The sequence below is a fragment of the Uloborus diversus genome, chromosome 7 (assembly GCF_026930045.1).
Source record: "Uloborus diversus isolate 005 chromosome 7, Udiv.v.3.1, whole genome shotgun sequence".
Taxonomy (NCBI): Eukaryota; Metazoa; Arthropoda; class Arachnida; order Araneae; family Uloboridae; genus Uloborus; species Uloborus diversus.
In genome coordinates this window covers 163470122-163482517 of record NC_072737.1, presented here as the reverse complement: position 1 = coordinate 163482517, position 12396 = coordinate 163470122, and the positions used below count along the sequence as shown (strand labels likewise).

The window sequence follows — 12396 nt, the reverse complement described above, 5'->3', positions numbered from 1 at the left end:
CAAATGGCCGATTGCCGATGGCCGATGGCAGATGTTGTTGGCCGATGGCAAAAAAAAAAAAAAATCTAACAGAAATAAATTGATAAGATTGTCAGGTTTAAAGAATCATTGATTCATTTCATTTTACTTTCTTTCGACGAATAAGGAATTGTAATTACAAAGTATATATATCAGATTTTGACCTAAATTTATATTTTACGATCACCCAATTTAAACTTCACAAGTTTTTTCGGCACATCTGTACACGCATATGTACCTAAGAATATATAGATGACCGAAATTTCCATTTTGACCTCATCCTTAGTTAATTATCACAAACTCACTTGTGATGTGATGTCTTCATCCGCGTAAACTTGCGTCACTCAAAAACGTTATGAAATAGTAAGTTGAAAACTCATACGTACGTAGTATGATCTAAAAGTTTGAGGCAAGCTGTATAAAACCTTACCCTGAATAGTTCACATTACCGAAGCACATCTATCTACAAAATTGTCACTTTGAACGACTATGCACTTCTGCCAACGTTCGTATAGCTTTTAGAAGTACTGGCAGCCTGTTTCGCAACTTCCTGTAAGGCTTTAACTTCATCGTGAGGAAGAAGGCGACTTTCATGCTGAGGATGCACGGTTTGGTTTGACAATACTCTGATATGACAAACAAATAACATAACGTTTCGTCGGACTTAGCTCCGTATGACTTTTACCTGTTCCCTGCAAAAAAGATTTGCATGGACGCCGCTTTCTTCCGTCAGGAGAAGATAAAGCTTCATCACAGAAGGTAGCGAAAAATGGCTTCCATGAGTGTTTCCAAAAGTTATATGAACGCTGGAAGAAGTATCATAGTCCCTCATGGCGACCTTTTGAAGGTGGATGTGCTTTGGTTATGTGAATTATTCTTGGTAAGGTTTTATACAGCTTGTCCCCCGAACTTTTGGATCGTAGTACGTACAATCTGTATAGGGTGTAGTTATGTTTTTCCTTTTTTGACTGCTGTATGATGGAAGACAAAGAACAACCAAAAAAAAAAAAAAGAAAAGAAAGAATAAAATAAAGAAAGAAAGAAAAAAAAGTAAGAAAAACAAAGAGACTGTTTAATAACCAATTGATTTTTTTAAATTGAACATATAACTAAGATTTCAGTAATATTGTCAAAATGTATGGATTTAGGTACATTAAACATAGTTAAAAAAGATTAAATTATGTTTTATCATTAAAATGAAAATTAAGAATAAAACTATAATACCGTCAACAAATAACGCAATTAAAGTGGAAAAATTGCACGTAGACATTTTTTACTCATCAAATTAAACAAAAAAGGTAACAGATAAATTTCAATATTAAATCATATTAGGAATATTTTTATATTTATTTAAAATTTATGAATAGAAAAGTTTGCATTTTTCATAAAAGCTATAAGAGTGACATAAATTTTGCTGAAAAAAGAAATAGCCGGCAAAGTTCTTAAAAGAGCAAGGTTCTTAAAACGCAACTACAATAAACAAACTCAATATTTACACCAAGTTAATAACTGAATACATATACTACTTGATCTGATGTTTGCACACGTAATATTGAATAATTTGATTGTTTAATCTTTTATGAAGCACTACGAACAAGTTCAAATTAAATTTATCAATTTAACAATAATTTTCTGAAATTTAAAAAATTGCATAATAGAAAATCCTTTAAACTTTTCTATAACATATTATTAAAAATATGATGAAAACGAAAATAACTTATTCATTGATTTTATACAAATACATAAAAACAGTTACTTATAACAGAAAAAAAAATCGATCGCTATTCATGATGCAAAAAAGAATTCGCATTACGAAATATAGGTGAAAAAAATATAAGAAATACGCAAAATGACATTTCATGACCAAAATAAATAATCGTTAAATATGAAAGAAATGCTTGACACGACGAGGGTGGGTTAGGAGGGTCACCCTTTGATTTTGTGATAACTCCCAACATTAAACTTTTTGGCCTCATTTTTTTAGTACAGAACCGCTACCACCAACGTCTCGGAAGAGTTTCTGAATCAACTTCAGCACTTACGAAGAAAAAATTCAAAAGTCCCTTTGATTTCCGAATTATGTCACTATTCAAAACGTCTTTAATCAATTTTGTTAGATTAATTCTCTAAATTTTTCCTAAACAAAAAATAAAGCTTGAAAAAAAAAAAAAAACTCTAATTTTATGAATGGTGTTACTTTTAAACAACTCAAAAGTACAACTACAGTTTAATTTCAGAAATTGAGGGGGTGGGAGGAGGGGCACGCAAGTGTTCTCGGAAATACAAAAAATAGTCTTAAAAAATAGAGTTCAAAGTAATCATAAACATTGAGCAGAAAAACTCTTTTAAAACTTGCACCCCAGTTTGTTTTGACGCGCAGGTGCGATTTAAAATATAGCAAATATTGCAATTGCACGAGCCCCCATAACCGTAGGGGCCCGAGTTACAAAAATGCTTGTGATAAATGTTTTACATTTTCTATGATACAGAAATAGGGCCCCAAAATGTATTTCGACGGGCCCCAAACTTGTAGCTCCGCAGAAGCGATACAAAAAAGACTGCATTACTGTGATTCATATTACAAATATCGAAAAATTTAAAATTACCGTCGGTTCAACGAGAATCTAACAAAATGAAACAAAACCGGTTTCGCCATCTCATATTTCTTTCCATAGTCTCCAATTCGGCAATATATCACCAAATGATCGTCAGTCTGAGGCGCTGTATTAGTTTTGCCTTGAAATAAGTAATTAATAGCCACAAAAAATTAGTAAATAGGCTTTTTAGAACATTCGATTGAAAACAAGAAGGGAATTGCACAACTGGAACGCATGCACATCCCACATGCGAAAATTTAGCCTTCTACAGCTTACCATTTTTGAGTTATGACTTATGAGAGATACTTACGTACATCCAACCGCAAGAAACAACGCATTAATTAACTTGTTTGGTACCTGAATGCAGTATTAAAAACTCTTTCAGGGGTGATTAAAATAAAAATTCATACTGAAATTTAAGTAAACAATTTTATGTGAAAACAATAACTCACTTTACTTTGTACTTTAAAAAGTAAAAGAACAAAGGTCCTTTTTTTTTCCAAAAACATCGGCCAATTCCATCGGCTTTTCGATGTTTTTTAAGGCCAATGGGCCGATGTTTCCTGCAAGTTAGCATCGGCCGCCGATGCCAATGCCGATGGCTAAATTGTTGAACCATCGGCGCCGATGCATCGGCCAGGCCGATGCATCGGTCGAGTCCTACATGTAACATCGGGGAAAAAAAACAAGAAGAACAATTTAATTTTTAATCACTATAAGAAAAGATGAAATTCTCCTTTTTTTTTACTTTTCATGCTTGTTCCTGGATCAGAAGGTATTATTTGATTTCAATATGTTTTTTTAAATTTCTGAAGGCTTCAGCAATCGTAACTTTTCCGTCTTAGAGTATTAAATTATTAAAAAGAAATGTTGGAGCAAAGTTTTTAAAAAATCGCTAAAAACACATGAAATTTTCCATTTTTTCAAATATTCAGGCTCGTTGTGGGATCGGAAGATATTATCCGATTTTAAAAATTTTTGTTTTGTTTTGTAAGTCTTCACCAATCGCAACTTTTCTGCACTATTACAATTTGAAAATAAAAACTTTGTTTTTTTCGTTCCACCCTATTATACATATGTTTTAAATAAAATGTTATTTAAATTGAAATTCAGTTTCCATTGCTTCATTTTCTCCCGAACTTACCATTCCACATCCGTTCGTCCTTTTCCCGAGGGCCAACAAATCATATGATTTCTTTTCTAGATACTTTTTTTTACAGTAAATAATGGTATGCAGATTAGGTGTAGTTTTAATTTATTAGCATAAATGAGACATTTTTAAGCATATATTTGCACTTTTCCCCAAAATTTTAAGTTTTGGCTTTTAATTGCAATATATTCAATCACAAGAAACCAATATGCATCAGAATATGAAGTATCAACTTTCTAAAAGGTTTTCATGTATTTAAAATATTATGATTTATTCTTGTTGCAGGTGCTGAATTGAAATGTACAATTCCGCACATTGTACCATTGTGCTGAAAAGTAAAGTGAGAAATAACAACCTTAAAAAGGACAAATTGCAGATTCCTGCATACAAGTGTTTCGGCATTACAGGGAACGCCTTTTTCAATGCACAATGAAAGGAGCTTATGGATCAAAAGACATCTGACAAAGACTTTTCTCGGGTGTCTGACTGTGACTCTCACTCACGCTCTCATTTCATTTTGCATTGAAAAAGGCGTTCCCTGTAATGCTGAAACACGTTTCTGCAGTAATCTGCAATTTGTGCTTTTTGTCGTTATTGAGCAATCATGAATGCTTATTGCTTTCATTTGACTGTTTTTGGTGTCCTATCATTTTATTCTCCCACCGCCACCCTCCGCTCCATCACCGTCGACCGGCTCCTCACGATGCTGCTCCTATAGCGAAAACCGTCTCCAGGTTGCATCCATGTCCTACACACACACGCATACATACACAACTACACACACACGCAAACACATGCACACACCTACACCTACACACACATACACACACGCATACATACAGACACCTACACATATACCTACACACAACTACCCACACATTCATGCCTGCACACAGACACATACACATACCCCCCACACACACGCATTCATACACACAACTACCCATGCACTTATGCCAGCACACAGACACAAACACACATGCCTACACACATACACATACCCCCTACACACAAACACACACGTCTACATACACACACCATGAGTGCAAGTTTGGTGATGTTTTCAAGACGGAAAATATTTTCAGCTCCCCTCCCCCCCCTCGCCCGCATGCAGGCTTAAGGAAAAATTTATGTGTATTAATGTTGTAGATTTTAACAATGCCAGTTTTGGAATATGTGTTTGATTTAAATTTTAAGCCTTTAAATTGTAATATTTCAGCCAGTGGCAAATCCAGGATTTTGTTCTGGGGGTGGCTGAGATCATTAAAAATTTGTCTCTTTGACCAAAGATCATTGATGTAAACGAAGACATTTTAAAAAAATATCTATATCATAATTATTTGCCTATCAAGACGTGTTGATGGCTAATGATATTCTCTGAGTCACACACTTGAAAGTATCTAAAATTTAGTATTCAGTGGTGTAAAGTTTTAAAATTTAAATGTCAGTGTACTATATAAAAAAAAATAAAAATGTCATGCATTTTAGACACCATGGCTAAGCAATTTGAAGGCACAAATTTCAATTTTCGTTAATTATGCAAAATAATAATAATAATAATAATAATAATAATGCGCATCAGAGAAGCTGGTAGTGTAAACTATAAATATAAGAAAGAAAACCTGAAAAATTGTGAACTAAAAGGTTAAAAGTGAGAAACAGTTAAAGAGAGAGGGAGAGGAAAAAAACAAGTAGTAGTGAGGTCTGCAATTTGTCTCTTTCTTCTCTTAAGATTAAATAAATAAATTTTTGGCGCAGGTAGGACAAAATTTCCGAAATTCTAAAGGAAAATGTCGGAAAACTAACATCTCAGTTACTATAGCAAATTCGCGCATCAACCTGAATGAAAACTAATGAAATGATAAATATAGGAAATGATATCTTTTTTATTAATATTTTACATTAAGAACGAATTTAGTTCTGGTTTCTGCAGCCTCATAGCCGCTCCCCTGGATTCGCCACTGTTTCAGCGTTTTGAAATCATAATTCCAAAAAATTTCATATCCGGCAATAAGTGGAGGGGGGTCTGGGGGACTCTCAACAGATTTTTTTTCAAATTGAAGTCCAAAAAAACTATGGTAAGCCATTTTGGTAGAGTTTTGGGAAAGGAGGGGTTCAGAACTCCTACATCAATTATTTCAGACTGATAGTCCCAAAATATTGGGCAGCCTTCAAACATATTAGAGAAAGGGTGGGGGTGCTCTGGGCTCTCTCAGGAATCGAAGTTTTAAAAATGAAATTGTACTCCATCTTTCATAATGTTTATACGCTTTTTGAATGCACTATGGAAGGGATGGAGTTCAAGGAACCCTCCTTCGGCAATATTTCAAAATTGAAATTCCAAAAACGCAATTTTAGACAATGTTGGATACTGTTAGGGGGTAAAAGCGTTCGCAGCGCCGCACCATTAGTTTTTGCCGATCGTAAACATTTTTATTGTAGCAATAAAATCGCTTAGGAAATAAGGTTTTCAATTTTGCAACATAAATCAGTTCTGATCGGAATGTCTACATAAGGTAGCGCCAACAAACCAGAAATGAAGGAAAGATGGGGGAAGGGGTATGGCCGACTAATGATAATGAATTGGCACCATCCCCCCCCCCCCAGTCTTCATTTGGAAAAGAATTCTTTTATAAGATAGCAGGTGGTGAAATTAGCAATAAAAAATCGCTTCAGTGAAGTCATATATTTTTTTAAACGAGGTATCCTTTCCAATATTCATTAACCAAAAAAAGAAATAGGGGAACTGAATCCTAAACCCAGGCAGGGTTCCCGAATCACATCCCTCTTAAGGCACTCAAATATAGCCTTAAGTAGCGCTTCAAATTTTCAGCTTAAAAACATTTTCGGAAGAGAACTCCTGAAACCCTTCCTCTGAGTTCACCACTAATGTCCTAAATTTCAATTTTCAAGGCTTCAGTTTCTAAATTGTTTTGTAGGAATAGTACCCCTCTTACCTATAAACATGACTTATGACAGCCTAAAAGTTTTAATACTTTAATTTTGGAAACTTTTTGTATAAACATGAATTATGACAGCCTAAAAGTTTTAACACTTTAATTTTGGAAACTTTTTGAAAGAACTTTCCTACACCCTTCCCCCTTAAGTCATCCAAAGATAACCCAAAACAAAGTTCTTAAAATTTCAGAAACGAAAATATTTCGGGCTGGACTGCGGAATACCCCCCTCCTTATTGTGTTTACTAAACACAGTGCAAGTTTTTGTTTAAGATTTATTTTTCTATTGAGAGAGCAACTCCCCTCCACACATCGCCAAAGACGACCCAAAGTTTTAAGACTACAATTTCGAAACTGTTTCGAGAAAGACCCTTAATTCCCTAACTCTTAACTCACTCAAAAATAGCCAAAATAGCTTTTCAATACTTCAGCATGGAGAAATTTTCGAGAAGAGAGACCACCCCCCCCCCCCGAACTCCTTCCCCTAAGTTCACTAAATTTGACTTAAATTTGCGGTTTCCCCTTTTCATCACCGAAGATTTAAGAATTTAAATTTTGAAACTTATTGAGAGAGAAAGCCTTCGAATGCCCTCTTCTTAAGTCTTTTAAAGATTACCTAAAGCTGAGTTCTGAACACTTCAGCTTTAAATATTTTTTGGGAAAGCGGAACCCCGAACCCTAAGACAGTATAAAGTTGCGCTTTTAAGACTCCAGTTTCGGAATTTCACCTAAAAAGAGCCCCCCCCCCCCCCCTCCCTCTTGACATTGCCAAAGACAGCCTAAAAATTTTAAGACTTCTATTTCAAACACTTTTTGGGAGAGGGTCCGAAATGTCATTTCACTCAAGTCATTTAATTATAACCTCAAATAGTTTTTAATACATCAGCTACAAAACATTTTCGTGTTAAAACACCAAAACCATCCCTTATAAATTCACCAAAAATTGCCTAAATTAGTGTTTTTAAGACTCCAGTTTTTGATTTTTTTTTTTTAATCTCCCCCACCCCACTTTTACATCATTGATAACAGCCTAAAACTTTTAGACTTTTAAATTTTTAAGAGTTTGCAAAGGAGAAATATCAAACCACTCCTAGCTTCAAAAATGGCTTTCAATTCAGTTTTTCGATATTTTATACTGTAACCCCGGAGTAACACCCCCCCCCCTCTTAGATTGTCCAAGATATCAACGTTTTAAGACCTCAGTATCGTGGATTAATTTGCGAACCCTCTTTGCAAGAGTAGCGTTTTTTCGCAAATTAGTGCTGCCGTTATTTTTCTCCTTTCCTTTCTCTCTCCCCGCCCTTTCCCATATTTCCATTCTAGCGAGGGTTAGATTCAATGACACTGAAATTTAGTGATTCTTCAAATCTTTGTCAAAAATGCAGGAACGGTTGCCCATTGGTGTTTCCAACCAGCTTGAAATTTCCCCTCGATTATTTCCAAAATTCCCATTTTCATTGAAATCTTCAAAATCCCTGATAGTTTCCGTTTTACCTGGTATGTGAACGCCCTTTGCTGTGGCAAAAACATTTCATCTTGTCAGCAATCACTCTCAATCGGTGATTCAGATTCGACTCTTAAGACATTTTAAGACATAACAATATTTAAGTACATAATTTTCATTTATGCGTGTAAAGTTTGCAAAAAAAAAAAACGAAAATGAAAAAAAACAAAGGATGATCAAAAATAGCATGAGAAAAGGCTAAATTTTTAATTAGAGCCGATTATTTCGAAAAATCAGGGAGAATAGCGAGCAACTCCTCGGTCTGCAATGCAGTGAGTTGGAAATAACAGAGCTACGCCTAAAAAGAGTCAAACGGCGCAAGTCGAAAAGCCACTCCTTCAAAAGCACGTTGCAAACAAAACAAACCCATGGCGGAAAACCGAGAGAATGTCGATGTAAATTCATGGTTATGGAACGGTTCAGTAATATTAAAGCATATTTTTCAAACACCCAATTTTTCTTTTTTAAGTAAAAACTGAAAGAAAGTTATCGAATTTCTTTCCATCCCGACCTCCGTCTCGGAAATATTGTCCAAGACGGAAATCCGTCCTGAGACGGAAGGTCTTGCACCCATGACACACACTCGTGATTGCGAAAAACATAACTTGAATTCAAGATGTCAAAATTAAAATTAATTTTTTTTTCTTACTTTACTTAGCTAAGTTGTTTCATTTACATTAATAACCATTCATCTGTACTCAAAACCAGCCGAAGCAAAATTTCGGGTACTTTGTTTTTTCTCTCCTTTTGTTTCATCTTTTTGCTACCGCTATAAGTCATATGACTTTTAGTTGTTGTTTTCTTCCTCCTCCCCACTTTTCAGTTCTAATCGCCCCTCTGCCGGAAACCACCATTTTTCAAGAATAAATTTTTTGTTGTTAAATGTTGACACTTGATATAATGATACATAGTTATTTCTTTCCTTCATGTGCAAGTATATGCGTGAAAATATGACATCCGAGCAAATAGTTTGAACATCATAAAGAGTAAAAATAATCAAGCAAGTGCAACTGTTTACAATTGCATGCATATCCTTTAAAACTAGTAGACATTCAAATACCTGAAGCACTAACAATTGTTGCTTTAGCTGCTTGTCCATACAAATCAATTACACCATACACTCCATTTGGAACATGGCTAACAGCAAGTCCTTGATCAATACCATTCACGAAAAAATGAAGCTTGCCATCTTCATAAACAACAACACCAATTCTATCACCTGCCTGTAAACAAACAAGTGGCAAAAGAAAAAGAAAAGAGTTAAAAACAACCAAAAATATGTGCTTTAACAATATTTTCAAGGAAATGGTCATAAAGGTGCCTATTTTTTAATGCAAGAAATTGACATAAATGAAGGCATTTGGGTACCCCCAAATGTGATATCCCCCCCCCCCCCCCCCCCCCCCGATCCGGCCCCATTTGGCAAAATCCGATTTTTTGCACAAAATTGAAATATTTTTCTCGCCAATGAGGTGATAACTTTTTAAGCATGGTATCCCTGCCAAAACTAAACTTTGTTTGGCAACCCGAAGGTAATCTTAGATCTGTTCAAACTTCTTTACTTTTTATCGGTTTCATGCAGGAGAGATTCTTGTTTTTTCGTGCAATATCCCTTACAGGAAAGCTTATTTTTTGTTAGTTTAAATTCAGTAGTTGTCTTTTGATGAATAAATATTAGAAAATGCCAGTTTCTTCGAACTTGAACATTAATTAAAAGTAAACTCCAACTTGGTGTGTATCCGTAAGGTGCCATTGTCATATGTTGTTTTGTTTCAGATGGAGTGTGAGCATTTGTACCAAAAAAGGTAAGTTTTTTTTTAGAATTCAAAAAATCTCTCGCTTCCGAATTTCTTTGTTTTTACAAAATCTTGAGGGTTTCTTGTAGTTTATAACATTATTTTTACTGTATGTAAATTAATTTTACAAAAATAGTACAGTTATTTTATTCTAAAATTTAATTCTTACCGATGCCACGAATTATTTTGACACATTCTATAAATGTGCCTCCTTTAGGTACTGAATTTCTGAAAATAAGTTGACTCTAGCATTTTATAAAAATATGAAAGGTGTTATTTTATGTAAAATATAATAGGTATTTTGAAAGCATGTCTGGATAGATAATTAATGTATGGTATTTTTGTATTGTTTAGGTTTTGGATGTTCTGTTCAGACATTTCTGCTTTTCATACATCAAAATTTGAGTAACTAACCGTTTTTTTAGCTGAAATAGTTATTGGTTTTGGGCATGTTTTTCGCTTCAAACATCGCAATTGGAATCACTTTACACTTTTTTAGCAGAGCATGAGAAAAGTTTTTGTTCGATGAAATGCATGTTGAAAAATAGCTTTTATTTATATTGGTACATATTTCATTGGTGAGCTGTCATAGTAATTTGTTAATTTAAGCATTTTAAATACTTTCTAGTAATTTTTCTTTCTGTACAAAAACTTTCTAGCTTCTGGTATTTTTGAAACGTATATTCGCGATGTTTTTTGTTGTGGTTTTATGTTGCTTTTATATATATATATAGTGTTCTGAAGTGCTTTGATCATGTTTTTTTATCTGAATTTTTCCAGTTGGCGCTAAAACAGGATTGCTAAGAACGATGTATGACACATGCCGTCATACATCATTTTCTTGGCGCCAACAGGAAAAAGTCCCCAAGAGTGGGGTATATGACATTAGTTCTGGCGTTAGTTATTGTATAATATATGTATTGGTTTATTATTTTTGGTATTTTTTAGTTTGAAATTTTTCTTTTTAGCCCTGAAATATCACGAGCCCAAAAACAAGAGACAAAAGGTGAGCCTGTGATTTTAAAATGAGCGGATGGCCGGAAGGGGCTAATAGAAAAGAAAAAACTCATCACATTCTTTAAAATAAACAACAAAACAAAGTTAAAATGTTAAATATAGAGTTAAAATATGAAAATGCTCATTTTAGCTGTTATAGATATGAGTTGGAAGAGATTTGGATTACTCCTTAGCTTTACTCATATATATATATACAGGGTGTTTCAAAAAGAATGACCCAATTTCAAAAAATCATAAATAATCAGATTTTAACCTGTTTCATCAAATAAAGGTATTGTTAGAATGGAGAGAACCTTGAGTTTCACGGAGTTGATGACAGGTAGCGCTAACTCTCTTTCTTTTACCGCCAATTTAGTGTTTGTGGAAATGGCGACTGCACCACAAAAATCGTATTGTGTTCTACTTTTCCCAAAGTGTGAGTTCATAACAACTGTTCAGCACGATTGTCATCGAGAATACCCTGGTGTTAAAGCTCCTGCTCGAAGAGCATTAGAAGATGGTATAAACAATTCAAAGACATGGATGTTTGTAGTAGCAGTAGAAACAGTTGATGCACATATGTTTGCAAAAGTTGGGACGGATTTGACTACCGTGTAGACATATGCGACACATGCCACGCATCGAAAGGTGGACACAATGAGGCAAGGACGGCTATAAAGGGAGGAGGTGATCACCCCTCCTTTGAGAGACCCTTCAGCATTAATTTTTCCGAATTGAGATCTTAAAAGTACTTTTTGATGACAAAAAGAAAAGGAATAGGGTTCGAATCTCGCTTCCAGCAGCATTTCGGAACCGAAGTTTCAGAAAGGCAATTTTAGTGATCTTTGGCGATGTTGGGAGAAGAAGTTTGGAAAAATCCCTCCCCCCCGGGTATTTTGCAAAAAAGACGCAATTGGAGACATCTTGGGTAGTGTTACTCAAAAGGATGGGTTCAGTGACTATCCTCTAGTAATTTTTTGAAACTTAAGTTTCTAAAAGTGCAATTTTTGACTAATTTGATGATGTTAGAGGGGAGGGTTCTCGACACATTCTGCTTAATTATTACGAAAAAGAAGTTCTAAAATGCAACTTCAGAATATCGCTTTCAACGGAAAAGGAAAGGAATAATTTCAGGGACGTTGGAAAATCTCTATAATTTAGTTATTTTAGAAAAATATGCTGTGAAAAAGTCTCTCCTCTCCCCCCTTCCAAGCATGTATAAATTATATATGCAGTAAGAGGTTAGTTAAAAAATCAACCGCCCCCTCCTTTTAAACTTTCTGCATTCCTCCTTGCAATGAGCACCTTTTATTTTGTATGTAAAAAAACTTTATTATTATCCATGTAATATAAAATTAATCTGAAGTGTCTATTATCA

At 34.5% G+C, this 12396-nt stretch overlaps 1 protein-coding gene across 1 annotated transcript in view; it reads right to left on the bottom strand.

The window, feature by feature from the left end:
• The window catches only part of LOC129225835 (neuralized-like protein 4), a gene marked incomplete in the record, with an annotated part of 156574 nt that overhangs the window by 85844 nt on the left and 58334 nt on the right, over nucleotides 1–12396 (bottom strand). Inside the window, 1 exon segment of the mRNA XM_054860354.1 lies at nucleotides 9287–9449. Within this exon segment, the coding sequence (XP_054716329.1) occupies nucleotides 9287–9449 (163 nt within the window).